The 15429-nt window shown below is 49.4% G+C and overlaps 2 protein-coding genes across 2 annotated transcripts; one reads left to right on the plus strand and one right to left on the minus strand.

Annotated features, from left to right (window-relative positions):
• Nucleotides 1–276: 276 nt before the first annotated feature.
• LOC310798898 (cilia- and flagella-associated protein 74-like) lies at nt 277–5073 on the minus strand (the record flags this gene model as incomplete). Its single annotated transcript, XM_083661458.1, has 1 exon — nt 277–5073. One exon carries the CDS (start codon nt 5071–5073, stop codon nt 277–279), a length of 4797 nt encoding a protein of 1598 aa, XP_083517584.1.
• A 7161-nt stretch (nt 5074–12234) lies between these two features.
• LOC310798900 (nucleoside diphosphate kinase homolog 5-like) lies at nt 12235–15097 on the plus strand (the record flags this gene model as incomplete). The annotated part of the gene is made up of 2 exons (XM_083661460.1): nt 12235–12882; nt 15047–15097. The coding sequence occupies 2 exons, from the start codon at nt 12235–12237 to the stop codon at nt 15095–15097; spliced, it is 699 nt and encodes a 232-aa protein (XP_083517586.1).
• Nucleotides 15098–15429: the final 332 nt, after the last annotated feature.

A 15429-nucleotide genomic window follows, 5' to 3' on the forward strand; every position in this document is an offset into this window, starting at 1 on the left:
TCAGGTCAAGGCCAGCAGTCTCACATAGTCAGTCAGACCCTCTGAATCAAGTCAGCATTTCCAGGTTTTCCCCATACAAAAAAGTCTGATTGGCTGGCCTGTAACGGAAGTCCCGCTGTCTGCGTGCACTGGTGAATTGTTCAAAAAATACCGTTCCACAAGTTGCGTCACGCAGATAAGGAGGTCCGTGGGTTGGTCAATTCATACATCTATGACGCATTTTGTTTTGGTTCTTAGACACTTTTCAAAAGTTGAACCACAGACGTAGATATTTATCTACGGCCGTGAGACAAAAGCCAGCAGGGTGACGCTGTAGACGTCCGTCTCATCTCCCTTTAAGGTCAGATGCACACACGCCTGCACCACCTCGTTGGGCCTGTATCCGCTGTGTGGAGTCCATGTGATGGTGACGGTAACTCTCTGTCCGGCCTCCACGCTGCCTTTGCTGGGCTCCACGCTGAAGCATTTTGCTTGCTTCGCGGGCGCTACGCTATCCCAGACGAAATCACCATTCTTCTTGGTGGCTCTTGTGGTGAGGATGCAGCCCACCTCCAGCACCCTGACGGCAGGCTTGACGGCCCCGTCGATGTAGTCCGCCCGCAAGGTCACCAGTGCAGGGATGCTGCTGCTGGGCTTCTCCGGCCGCTCTGACTCTGCGAGGTGAGGTTTAGCAGACTTTAGCGGAGGGAGGAGGGACTCGTCGGTCAGCTGGTCTCCTCCAGACAGATACATGTTGTGCGAACAGGCCCCTCCCTTCAGATCCATAACGCGCACTTTACTCTTATTCGTGAGCTCCACCGTGAGTGTGTCCGAGTAGTTGTCAGACTGGTGGTCAGGCTGGAAGGTGACAGTGATGGCCTGGCTCTTCCCGGCAGCGATGGCACCTTCTAATGGCATCACACTGAACACACTCAGGCCACTGTGGTTCTGGGTTCCCACAGTGGACTTGTTCTGGGTACAGTCTGGGTACAGGCTGGCCAGCAGCACCCTGAAGCCCACCGCCACCGCACAGTAGTTCTGCAACTTGAGGACCTTCGAGATGCTCTCTCTCTCCAGCGTGTAGCCGAAGTTGAGCGGGCCCGAGGCAGGGGAGGCGGTGATGATGGGCAGCACGCCCTCGCCCCACACAGTCACCTCCATGGTCATCGTGGGGCTACGCACCTCGAGAGTCTCACGGTATTTCTCCCCTAGAGCTGGACTGAAGGCCAGCAGCAGAGTGTGTTTCTCTCCAGGTCTTATACACCTGAGAGCATTGAGCACGCAGAAGGGACCGTTTACATCCAGCATTGACGACGTCAGTTCCAAAGGTTCCTTGGAAATATTCTGAACTGTAAACTTTTTCACAACTTTCTGTCCGACCGCCACTTGATTAAAGTGTATGGTGTTTTGTCCATTGCTCGGTGCCGCAACTAGGGCGGGCCGTGTGGTAGGGCAATGCAGCTCCAAGTAGAGAGTATTGAGGGGACTCCATGCTGGCTGGGCCTGTGGGTCTTCAGCTAGAGGGTCTCCATCTGACACGAAGCAGGGGATGATGTACTTTCTGTAGCGCGGGGTGAATGAAGAGAGCAGAGAGGCACGGCCTTCCTCATACTCCTCTGACCCTGGCTTTATGGAGGCAGGGTCAGGGGACGTGGTCGGCAGTTCGGTCCTGGGGCTGACGGGCACCTTGCCGTCCTTTGGCTTCACAGCCTGTTTCCCCTTAGTACTTCTACTGGCCTCTGCCGCTTTCTCCTGTTCGATCTGTCGCAGTCTCTCTAACTCCTCCTGCTCACGGAGCAACTTGGCATGATGGAGACGCACCACCTCCTCCCTGATCTCCTGGTCCAACACTCTGGGTCTAAACGTTACCTGGACCAGGCACCTCTCTCCAGGCAGCACCGGTCCTGCAGACGGGGTGACACTGATCTCAGAATCCTCTGGCGGGGTGAAGGAGAAGAGCCTGGGCACCGCAGAGGCCACAGGGTTGACCAGGTAGAGTAGAGCACTGGCCTGGTCCCCTACTGCTGTGGCCCCAAACTGCAGCAGGGAGTGGGACAGCTCCAGTGGAGGGCGGACGCCAACTCCTTGGCACGATAGAGGGAATTCTCTGTTAAGTCCAGATTTGCAGTTGAGCTGAAAGTGATACTCTTTAGCCTTCTTGGCACTGAATATCAGATCAATCTCCAGGGTCTCTAGTGGGAGGAGAGTGCCAAAGCCATCATTCGGTTGTACCTCAATAACCTCTGGAATGCCCAAAAAACCAAAGTCCTGAGGCAGCAGGGAGAGATTTGTGAGTTGAACACTGGTCTTGACTGACTGGTAGATGGAGCAGAAGCCAAAGTCCACCTGAGTCCTGTCAAACTGCAGGTCCGAGGAGGTGATGACTGCATGGACCGTGAAGGGCACAGGGCGCACCTGATCTGATACTTGCACTGTCAGTGGGACCTCCAACACTGCCGTATCTCGGTCGAAAAACGTCTTGGCGTCCGTGGATAAAGAAAGTCTGGGCAGGAACTTGAGTTGGGCATTAAAGCTGGAATTAGCCTGAATGAAGCCCATCTTTGGTAAGATATCCATGTGGTTCCGCATTTCCTGAGACACCTCAAACATCAGCTTCAAGGCCATGGTTGCTCTGCTTTGGACCATGATGTTGGCTTGATAGAGGCGGTCAAACATGCAGATCTTCAGGTCAATGCTGGGCTGAGCCACCCATACAGGGACACTATCCGCCACACCCATCACCGTGATAGATATTGGTTTACTAGTTAAGTCAGAGAATTTGATGGAAAAGTCCATCTTCGCCTCCCCTGGAATGGTCGGTGTGAACAGGACCTCCAGCTTGACGCTTTCAAAAGGTCCAATCTCCCCCTCTCTCACCTGTCCTAGAGTGAAGTCATTAGAGTCTGATGTGCTCTGGTCCATCTGGGCTTCCACATCTGATGGCAAATCAGCATCTGCAACAGCCTCTGGACCTGCAGCTGGTGCCTCTAGCTGTTTCTGGTGCGAGGCCACTGAAAGCTCCTGACTCTCTTGCTCTGATGGGAGTTCTTTGGTGCTCTTTGACGTAGAGCTCTTCTGGTTGTCAGATGATGCGTTTTTACTAATAGCCTCATGCTGTGTGTTGGTAGAGGCCTGCGATGGCATCTGGACTCGGCTATTTTCTGGACTGAGACACGTAGAGGTGTCCAGGTTGAAGAGGGTAGCCAGTGCCCCACTGTTGGTCAAGGTGATAGTCCGTGAAATAGTCTGGCCCACCACGTGCGTACCGAAGTCAATGAAGTGGCTATCGACCTCCAGGTGACATCTCTTTATGGTGCATCTGATGGGCACAGAGAAGGGCCCCACTGCTGAGGCAAACTGGACCTCTCCTTCCAGATCTGCATTGATCATAGGTTGGAAGACAGCCTGCATGTCACAGGCCATCCCACTTGACAGAGCCCCAGGAGGCTCAAAGTTGATGGAGATAAAGTGCACCAGCTGTGCGGAGACTCCCAGGAGCCTGCAGTTGTTTGTGCAGTAGCTGATGTTCGTCAGAATGATCTTCTTCTTGTATGTTTTCCCTACTTCAAAATCCTTGAAGAGAATAACCTCTGGTTTACTGATGAATGCCGGTCCTTTCAACTCTTTCCCACAAATAGCTCTTTTAGGCAAGTTGACCTCAGCAGCTATCAAAGGCACTTCCTGCTTTACTTCTTGCAGCAACTTGGCCTTCTCATCCAGGCTCTTCTTGTAGTTTTGGTCCCACAGTCCAGAAAACTCGGGCTCAACCAGGTTGTCGGTGGGACTTTGCTGCTCCTCGTCCAGGTCATCAGTGTCAGAAGGAGCTGCTGAGGAGGAGCTGCTGTTGTCACTGACCTCTCTCTGTGTGCTGGCTCTCTGCTCCGTGGCTAAGGCTGGGCTCGGATCCAGGCAGCACAGCAGCTTCTCTCTGGTCCTCCCCATGTACGAGGACTTGTCTGCGGTTGTGGGCTCGGACAGCAGCACTCGGTGTCGCTTCCTTCTCTCCACCAGCTGCTCCTCCTGCTGGATTTTGGCCATGATCTCCACCCTGTTTGACTTCTGCCTCTCCTTGAATTCATCTTTTGTTCGTTGAAACTCCTCGAGTTTTTTCTGTTGGTACACATGCTTGTTAGTGTTGATGCCTTGGTCCTGCAGGGATTCTCTCAGTTGTCGTTCTTCCCGCTCTTTCTTCTTGGCATTCGCCTTGGCTCTTCTTTGCTGCACCCTAAAGTTATCTTGGGTGGCTGCTATGTTAGATTTCAGGGACTGGACAGCTTGCATCCTCTTTTGCATTGCCTCCGTGTTCTGCTGCTCCTTCTCAGCCTCTTGCTCATGCATCCATTTAATGGTCTCTTTCAGGTACTTGTCAAAGTTCTTGCGGCTTGCCCGGGCCTCGTCTATTTTGTTCTGACATTGAGTCTCCTCTTTCCTGTGCATGGCTGCCTGTTTATCCATGAGACGCTGCATCTCGAGCTGTCGGTTGTGGCTGGCATGTTTCTCCTGCTGCAGCCTCACCGCTGCACTCTGGGCCTTCAGGTCCCGAAAGACCCGCTCCTCCTCCTCCACCTCCCGTCGAAGTGAGGAGAACCTGCCGAGCTTCACCTCCACCTGATACAGCACCAGTTCTTGTTGCTTCAAGTTGGTGTCGATGAGGCCCTCCAGCTCCTCTTCTCTCAGCAGCTCCTGACACAGACGGTTATGCTGGTCTCGCAAACTAAACACTTTCACACTATTGTCTGCCTCTTTCTGTCGTTGCAGCTCTTCCTCTAAGTTATCCCTCTGCTTCTCCAAGTCGTCAATGTTCTGATGACAGACTTTAAGCTCTTCTCGGGCCTTAAGCAAATCATGCTCCTTCTGTCGGTGAAAGCAGTCCAGCTGGTCCAGGTTTCGTCTCATCTTGAACATCCGCGCTGTCTCGGCATACCTCCTCTCCCTGCCATCACCGGCCACCACTGCAAGCTCACCGTCACTGTCCTCCTCGTACAACTGTTCCAACCAGTCACCTGTCCATTCATCCCCAGTCTCCTCATCAGTCCAGAGGCAGACTCTGTTGTTGCTACTTGCAGACCTGTGTGATGAGTCTGTTGTGTCCATTTCTCCTCACTTAGGCCGTTTCCTAGCATTAACTTTGCAAAATATACCAAAGATAACTGCCATCAGTGAATGATGTCATCAGATGTTATCAGATGTTATCTCGAGCAATTGTGATGTAATCAGTGATTATGTCATCAGTGATGTCACTATATAGATATACTATAGGGCAGTGATACTCAACTGGCGGCCCGAGGGCGCGGGCGCCCCCTGTGTGGCCCGCGATGGAATTGCAATTTTTTTTTTTTTTTTTTACAGTGGACCTGAACGCAACATGCAAGATACCCGCTGAATAAGTGTCCAAATGTTCATGTAATTTTGGCCAATACTCACACTTCTGTTATAGCATTTCAGTCTGGAATATGGAATCTCTTTCAATAATCTATGATTTAGCTGCTAAATTGTCAAATACCGCCGTCTGTTCGCTATAGGCACTTATGTATGTACTTAACCTAAGTAACTATCCGGTGTGCACAACATGTATAATATGTAATGTATATTGATTGTTTATTAACTGGCCCCTGCCTTCTATCATTTCACGAAAGTGGCCCCCGGGCAAAGCAAGTTGAGTATCCCTGCTATAGGGTATCGGCCCCTTCGGGGCCGAAGCCAATGCATGGGCGACGGGCCTCACTGATGACATCATCACTGATGACTAGGGGTGGGACAAAATATCGATACTCACGATATCGCGATATTTCCACTTGCGATACGTTATCGCTACACTGGCGCCAAGTATCGATATTTTAATAAAATATGCAGAATCTTGAAACTGATTCCCCGCAAGCCATTTCGATAAACAGAGTCACTACTTCATAGGGTTGTCAAAAATATTGATACTTCTGTACTTACTCGATACTAAACATTTTAAGCCCATACAATACCCCTTTGCTACAGTATCGAGTTTATCGATACCAGCAGCGCTTCCACACTGCATCCTCCACACACACCCCAGCACCGCTGCAGCTGAGCTGAGCTCAGCCCCACCTCCCTCCTCTCTGTGCTCTTGTTGTCGCTAGCAAAACAGTGTGTTTACCCAATGAGTCAATGAAAGAGCCTTGTCAACATGGCAGCAGATCCTCCGCGACCAGTTTTGGTCTCTATTAAGGAATTTCAAGAGGTAAGCTCCTGTTTCAACGATACCTATAAGCACATTTATCATAAATGTTAACGTAACATAACGTTCCCTCAGAATTAGCCGTTTAGCCACATTTAGCTGCCATTTGCTAAGCTATTCCAAATAATGTTACATAGAGCTAGCTGCTACCGGCTTGCCCGGTTAATCAAATGTTAATTTAACAAGATCCAAAATGATTTTGCGCGCCTGACAAGTGTGATGTTTCTCTTATAGTCCCAGACTGAAGCTGAGGAAAGTCATCCTGCAACAACTGATCTGAACACACAGTATTTGAACACACAGTATTTGAACACACAGTATTTGAACACACAGTATTTGAACAGCAACGAAAATAGTCACAAGAAGCAAAGGAGATAAATGGGGATGTAGGAGAGTATTTATGCGCATTTATTATTATTATTATTATTATTATTATTATTATTATTATTATTATTATTTAGATTGATAGGTTTTCTTTTATATCAGACACAGGTTTGTAAACAACATCAGCTGTTAAAGACACGTCACACACCATCTAGTGACACCTCTGAAGAAGACGGAAGTATTACCGTCGAAACATGTCAGGTAGGAATACAAACCTGTGTCTGATATAAAAGAAAACCTATCAATCTAAGTAAAGTATAGACACTATGAACCTTTTTGGATTATTATTATTATTATTATGGATCAGGCCTGTTTACACCGTGTAGAGACCTCTGTTCCAACTGGACCACTGCTTTGCTTTGGAGCAGCAGAGACAGAAGCACACTGATGGTAGTAACTTTACCCTGCAATTTATAACTGAGTTCTGGACATGCAGAGCTGGTGTTTGGACTGTGTTGGACTGAACTCTGAGCATAATGGCTACTGGGAGCAGCAGCTTGAGGGAGGCTTTAGAGGAAATTGTAGCCTACACAAAACATGGAAACTGGAACCCCCTGCCCCCACTACTTAAGACAATTAAAAAATATATATTGTGAATATATGCCATTGTTCTCATGTTTTAATAAAAAAAAGCCTCTTGTTGTAATTTTTCGTCTGTGGTATTGAAAATTGTATAGAGTATCTATTTCCTGGGTATTGATAGGCTATCGAAGTTGAAATTCTAGTATTGTGACAACATGACGCCTCGTGGTGGCAAAGTGAGTGAGTGATGTCAATCAGTCATGTCAATTCTGCTAATACACGCATAATACCTGCTTTTTGCCTTTTAGGGGTATTTTTTCCTCTTCAGTTACACAGATATCGTGATGTATCGTAGGTGAAATTTCTTCCAATATATCGATTATCGCAGAATCGCTGTATCGTGATAATATCGTTATCGGGGGCTAAGTATCGTGACCACATCGTATCGTGAGTTACTCTGCGATTCCCACCCCTACTGGTGACGCGTATGGTGATGAGTTATCCAGCCCCGATTCAGTAGGGCCTGTAGGTATTCTTTGACTTCTTGATGTAACGGTTTTGGAACAGACATATACAGTATGTCCTCCTTACTGCGGTGGTGTCATGTAGTGTGATGTGGAGCTTCAAGGAAGGAATTAATCCAATGTCATCATCATTGTAAGCGGGCGCATGACACTCCTCTCTCAGTAGCTGTCTCACAGTCTCTCTTTGCTCATCACTTAAGTGACTGAGGTCGACTGAACCGGCTTCTTTGTTTTTGTCTCTGCTTATTTGACTTGAGGTGGAGACAGCGCAGAGGCAGGCAGGCATGATGGAGCCCGTGTATGTCGGTCGGCAGCGAGCACAGTCATTTGTCTGCCACAGTGTTGGGAGGTGAATGAATCTGCCTTCTTTTCCTTCCACCACATTTGTCTGGGGGGAGAGGGGTTAGGAGCCGGTGGCTCCTGTCATCTTCAGGCTTGCTGGGACCTCTGTCCTTTTCAGATTGCATGGTGGAGGTGCTTGTTTGGGCCATCATCACAAGGGACGGCTGGTTGGCTGTTGGCTCTGTTTGTCCATCTACTTGGTCATCTGAAGCTCCCTGTCGAGGAGTGGGTTGACTTGAGCTGGAGGTGTAGTAGTGTATATAACGGGCACACACCCTTGAGCCCAGGAGTCTGCATTCGCTGGCAGAGGCTCCGAGTCTTCTGTCCTGGAGGCCTCCTCTGGTCCTTCTCCTTCATCTCGGTGGAGGAATTGCCAGTCCAGGACGTGAAGCAGGCAGTCCTTGGCCCAGGACGTGGAGAAGGGCAGCAGCTGTCTCTGAATGTACGCCTTGAAACAGGCCTCCATGACCTGGCTCAGCAGCTCCTCCATGACCTCTGCCACTGCCTCCTCTGCCTCCTCCTGCCTCAACATCTCTACCCACTGGGCTTGAGTGAGGCGATCTGGGACCCTCTCGTCCACATCCAGGTCCTGGGGTCGAGCTTGAGCAGATGGCTTTTGCCCACCCTTGTCAGCACGCTTGCCTGCAGCGGCGGGCATCTTGGTTCAGAGGCTTTTAAGAATAACACCTGCAAATGACCCCAAGTGATATTTATCACATCACCCTGGCTTTTCTGTGTGGTGTGTATCGCATCACTCGCTGATGACTGCACTCACTGAGTGAGTGACATCACTGATGAGATCACAATTTCTCCAGTAACATCGCTGATGACATCACAATTGCTCAAGTGACATCCCAAATTACAGTATCACTGATGAAATCACTGATGACATCAATCACTAATGACATCATCACCAATGACATCACAAGTGCACGAGTGACATCACTGATGATGACACAATCACAGAAGACATCACAATTCCTCGAGTAAGATCACAGATGACAACCCATGACGTTTCAACCTCTCGCTCATCTTCAGACATAAAACATACATAGACAGACGGCATCTTAAATAACCCTTCCCCTCGGTCACATGACTCACATGGTCATCACATGACCTTGGTGGAAGTGATAGAGAATGCACTTAAATCAATACATGCCAATAAATATATACAGATATGGATCTATAGCAACGTTTCAGGGAGGGAGACCTCTTGTCACGCCCACTCATTCATTCACCCCCTTTTCCCCGCTTCCAACTGGTGTCAGCTGTTCAAGGGCGGCAACGTTTTGCTTAAACCAATCAGAGTAAGACACACCTTGCTATTCCGCCTATCATAGCCATCCATAACTGTCAAAGTTAAAAGCGCTCTCCTCTTGTGCTGTCTGCTGCTGTCTTTCAGTGCGTTCTCTGTGACCCTCCTCCATCCCACTCACATCCAGTCCTCTCTGAGGTCTTCAGAAGCCTTCTCCATCAAGACCACGACCTTCTCCCCCACCACCACCAGGTCTAGACTCCACGGGGGGGGGGGGGGGGGGGGGGGGTATTCCATCCATGATGGAGTCTAATCGCCAAAGATATTCTTAATGTTGCCTAAAGGCTCATGTTTAATCATTGTTACTAAATCATTGTTAATCTAGAAATGTGTCTCTCCTGATTGAAATGTACAAATATAATACAATCAAATATAGAAAAAAGCCCTCACAGCACATAAGAAAATCCCGTCAGGCCAGAAGGCCGTCATACCTAAAAATGGCCAGATATAAAAAAGAGAGATGTCATTGAGTCATCAAAAGAGGAAACAACAAAATCCACAAGGTTACACTATATCACCATATGGACAGCACAGGAATCAGGAACCACAGCCAAAGAAAGCATCACAGTAATATTTAATTTCACAAAAAAGGTCTGATACTAAAGTCCTCATCCAGACCTCGGGGAGTGAGTGTGTCGAGTGTATAAATCCAAAACAATTCTCTCCTCAGGAGCATATAGAATCAACAACCCCTCCTCTCCTAGGGCATTTGAGGGCCTCGATGCCAACATATTTCAGAGTGGATATGTTATGGCAGGCTTCTGCAAAATGGACAGCAACTGGACCTTTAGGATCCTGGTTGTGGATGGCACTGCTGTGTTAATGGACAGCAACTGGACTTTTAGGATCCTGATTGCGGATGGCACTGCTGTGTTCAGTGATCCTGGTTTTGAGGGCTCTTGTTTTTCCAATGTATTCGAGGCCGCAGGCCAGAGCCATTTAAGCATATATTACACGCGTGCTCGATTCCTACTGCAGCTCGCCAAGCTGGCCCTGCAGTAGTGATGTGGTGTTCGGGAACGATCCAAATCTATTTGCTATGAACGAAGGGAACCATATGCCTACTTGAGAGTCGTTCTTTTGATCAGTGTGCCCAAATTTCCCTGCCTGCCGCTCCCCAGCACCACACACAGTAGACCTCCCTCCCTCCCTCTGCTAGCCCACACTGAGCAGGGAGGATAGGTGCACTCGTTAATTGCTACCGGAGCATGCTGTAACTGGCCTGGGTGGGCGGACTCAGCTTAATATCAAAACAGGCTACACCGTGGAGTGCATCTGAAGACTTTCTGAGCAGCGAAGTGTTGCATGAATTGCATTCAAGGAAAGCCAACTTTATTTACACAACACATTTCATAGAAGTAAATTCACTGACTAAGCAGATGGACCTTGTGTCATGTTTACAATGCAGATCATTGACATTAGGTCTGGAAATATGAGTAGCAGCGCTGGAGCGGGTGGGAAGAGCCGCTCCGTGAGCGTGGAGCGTTAACTATCACTGCTCCACTCCGCTCACATGCTCTGGTGTACAGTATGTGTCCTTCGCGTATCTCGAGAACGGTCCATCAAACTAGGCAGATGCGCCGCTGGGGAATTTTGTGCGATTCCACCGATTACAACACGGTTTTCCTGCATAAGTTTGCATCCATTAACACCCATTATCATGATGACATATTTGCTTGAATGACATCACAAACCCCTGAGTGACATCACTGATGACATCATCATACACTCGATGATGACATCACTACCATTCCCAGTGATGCCATGATTCTATGCACTAGCAATCTCACGCACCACGCGCGCTCGATTCCTAGCTAGCATCACAGGCTCGCAGCCTCGCCCACTGCGCGTCGCATACGCAGCTTGGCCGCTACGCAGCTCGGCCGCTACGCCCCATCACTTCTGCATTGCCTGCAATAGCCTCACCCAGAGCAATCTACAGTAGTATAGAGTGGCGTCAGCAGAGGACCAAAATGCATGACTCAGTAGCCAATGAATAGCCAGGAAGGGTGCTCGCGCTAAGTTTGAATGCTAAAATAACGCCGATAATATACAATTTGATTCTTTACTTAAACGTCGGACCCTTTTAAAGTACATCACAAACTGTCCATTTTGGTGCAACTTGACAGCGCTGCTTAATCCAGGACCAGTGGCGGACTGCATAATCGGGCACGTCGGGCAAATGCCCGGTGGCCTGGCCTGGCATGGCCTGGCAAAAAATTTTTTTTTTTTTTTTTTTTTTTTTTTTTTTTTTGCAGGCCAGGCCAGGCCACTCACTAAACAGCAGGCCAGGCGCCGCCTACTGGTTTACTAGTGGTTTTATTACTTTATTCAGGTTTAAAGTGGGTGCATCTCATTGTAAAATTGGACTTGGCCCAAATTGGGCTTCAAACGGGCTTTAAACGACCCAAATCTGGCTTCAAACGCCCCAAATTGAGCTTCAAACGCCCCAAATTTTTCGCCGCCGCCCTCCGGACGCCGGCACGTGCGTCGGCCCGTATCGGCCTGGCCTGCTTGGTATCTAAATGCCCGGCCTGAATTATGATCCCAGTCCGCCCCTGTCCAGGACCTTACTTCCGGGAACTCTTGAGAGTAAAAAAACTGGTCAATTGGAGTGAACGGAGATGTCGCGACTCTTCTATATAAATGGTTCTGGCCTGAAATTACCGAATTAAAAAATCTGGCTCCGTCAGGTCACCCGCATGGGTGCTCTTTACACTTCCTGAAAGTTTCAGCCCGATCACACATAAAACGGCATAGCTGTGGCCGGCCAAAATTCTGCTCACACACACGCACGCATACACACACGGACACTTCTTGCACACTTCTCATTTTTTGATATTGTCAGTCATTTATGACAGACACTGATGATGTCATAGAGATTGTGACATCATCAATGATGCCATAAAGGCTTCCCTTCAGAGGCTATATAAGCTAACAGATCCTTTGTGTTGAGCAAGATGGACGAAACTCAACAGATGAACATACCATGTTCTCGCATATACGTGGAGAGAACTCTGGCACTAATCAAACCAGATGCCGTCAACAAAGCACAGGAGATCGAGAACATCATCCTCAAATCTGGCTTCTCTATTCTGCAGAGGCGGAAGCTACAGCTGAGCACAGAGCAGTGCAGTGACTTCTATGCAGAGCAGCTCTTCTTCCCCACCTTGACTGCCTTCATGAGCTCCGGTCCCATCATTGCGCTGACACTGTCCCGGGACAATGCCATCGCCCACTGGAAGGCCATCATCGGGCCGGTCAACAGCGCAAAGGCCCGGGAGACCCACCCCGAATGCCTGAGGGCAAAGTACGGCACCGACGAGCTGCGTAACGCGCTGCACGGCAGCGACTCCTTCGCCGCCGCCGTCCGGGAGATCAAGTACATGTTCCCCAACACGGTGATCGAGCCCATCCCCCGGGGAGAGGCGGCCAAAGAGTACCTGAGCAAGTACGTCAACCCAACCCTGCTCCGTGGACTCACCGAGCTCTGCAAGCAGAAGCCACTCAAACCCTGCATTTGGCTCGCTAACTGGCTGGTCGCAAACAATCCAAACAAGCCACACATATACGACGGAGTCCTTGCAGAAGGAGCAGAGGGAGAACAGGTCAGACAGAGTGGAGAATATGTCATTTCACAGACGCGCACTTGTCAAAAATGCTAATAAACAGCTTAAATTTGTGAAAATGTAAATACCCGCTTCATAATTTCCCATCTATTCCAATACTCAATGGCCATGTGCAGTTTCAGATCACTGGGCCAACCTGTGGCCGAAATAAATGGATTCAGACAAGTTCAGTGAGTGATATTTCAACCCGTTCTCACTCCGAGCGCGTAGCATATTGACGCTTTGTCACGTCCCTTGTGCGTTGCTTGTTACTAACACGGTACCCTTGAGCGACCCATGAAACGACTTGGGTGTGGCCCTGCTGGAGCTAACCTCTCCCAGCCCCCATGCCTAAACCTAACCTCCCCCAGACCCTATCCCTAACCTCTCCCACCCCCCACGCCTAAACCTAACCTCCCCCAGACCCTAACCCTAAACTCTCCCACCCCCCACGCCTAAACCTAACCTCCCCCAGACCCTAACCCTAAACCTAGCCTCTCCCACCCCCCACGCCTAAACCTAACCTCCCCCCAGACCCTAACCCTAAACCTAACCTCTCCCACCCCACCCCCCACGCCTAAACCTAATGTCGGCATTGCGGGCGGGTGGACCCCGTTGGGACGGGGGAGCAGTTGCCATGAGCGTCAAAGATGACTTCCATGGGTTTACATTGGAGTTTAGTTGGAAAGTCCAAGTCGTTTCATGGGTCGCTCAAGGGTACCGTGTTAGTAACAAGCGACGCACAAGGGACGGGACAAAGCGTCAATATGCTGCGCGCTCGGAGTGAGAACGTGTTGGATATTTCAGTCACTCACTCACTCGTTTTATACCCTGGGCTAGTGCAGTGCATGTTCACTCGAGGAATTGTCATCAGTGAGGTCATCTGTGATGAGTAGCAATTTGATGTCATCCGTGATATCAGTGATGTCATCGGTGGCCGTCTACGTGTGTGGCCATTTCGCCACTCAGTGTTGGACTGCCCTCACTCAACTCACGGTTACACAAACTCTACCAGTCCTACTTACATGTATAGCCTATGCAGGGAAGGATTTGTGCCATCACTGATGATGTCACAGTGCATGACAGAATGCTCAGTTATTTGCACCAGTTTTGGCGTTCAGCGCAAACCTGTGTTCTGAGCACTAGTTCACACCCAGGGATGCAGGCACTACAACTAGCAGATTGCCAAAAATTGCAAAAATGCCAACAGATTACATTTGGGGAAATTGCTTGTGCTCAATGCTCATGTGTACGCGACGCGTGACTTCTGTGTTCACACGTGACTTCTGTGTTCACACGTGATTACATGCAAAGACTGTTCTGAATGGTCGGATCACACACAATTCGGCATTGCACTCCATCAGAACCAGTTCAGTGGTCTTGTGGTCTGAGTGTCCGCCCTGAGACTGGGAGGTCGTGAGTTCGATCCCTGGCCGAGTCATACCAAAGACTATAAAAATGGGACCCATTTGCCTCCCTGCTTGGCACTCAGCATCAAAGGGTTGGAATTGGGGGGGTTAGATCACCATGTGATTCCCGAGCGCGCTCACCGCTCCCCCAGGGGATGGGTCAAATGCGGAGAACAAATTTCACACATTGTGTGACAATCAGTGGGACTTTACCTTTACCTTTACCTTAGCCCCCAGTAGCGCAACCACTAAGGTCGAAGTCAATTAGATTCTCGAGATACGCAAAGGATACATATATCACGCGGATGGTCCCAGAATTAACCCAGCGGAGTTATGGGGCCACCCAGTGTGAAATCTCCACTGTAGCCGCGAGCTGAAAGTCCTGCGTTGTTGTCACAGAATGGGGGCAGTATTGCCCAATTTATGTTTCGTTGCTCGACACTTTTGAAACTGTCTCTTATAGACAGATATGCACGTCAGAAGAAAAAACGTGTCGTACCTGGAGAATGTAATGTTCCCGAACACTGTCATATTTTGTCGCGCACTGATTGGCTAGAGAAGAGTTCCGTCAGTGTAGCGGTGTCTGACAGCCAGCCTGCCCGGGGGAAAACCGGCAGGGGTCATTATTGTCGGCGGAGTGGAGGTCTGGAGGAGCGGAACGATTCTCTGAAAAGAGTAGTGAGCAGTTGTCTGTCAAAACCGATGCGTATATACACGACATTCTAAATTGAACCCCTGCTCACTTCCTGTTGTAGTGTTTGCTAGTACAGGACATCTCCGAAAACATCGAGGCAGAGCAGGACTGACAATTCTGTGAAAACTGTCTACAGATACGAGCGCCTGTGGTTGTTTTTGCATTTAGGACTCAGGCAGTTAACAAAATGTTCCTCCTCGGATCGATTAGAGCCGAGGGGAGATGCTGTTCCTTCAGGAGGGGTGTGGCGGGAGGGGCTGGCTCGTGGTTGCTACGGAGACGACTGAAACCTTTCGCCGAAGTATGAATTAGAAACGTGCGTCTCTTTTATTGTTGTCAAGAGACACTTATCAAAAAGGTTGAGCGCCCTGCTATAAATCAACCTATGGCGGCCGTGGCTTTACCATTCTCAGTAGAGCCCTCCTGTCTGAAGGCGTCTTCCTT

This window comes from Poromitra crassiceps, assembly GCF_964638095.1.
Source record: "Poromitra crassiceps genome assembly, chromosome: 26".
Taxonomy (NCBI): domain Eukaryota; kingdom Metazoa; phylum Chordata; class Actinopteri; order Beryciformes; family Melamphaidae; genus Poromitra; species Poromitra crassiceps.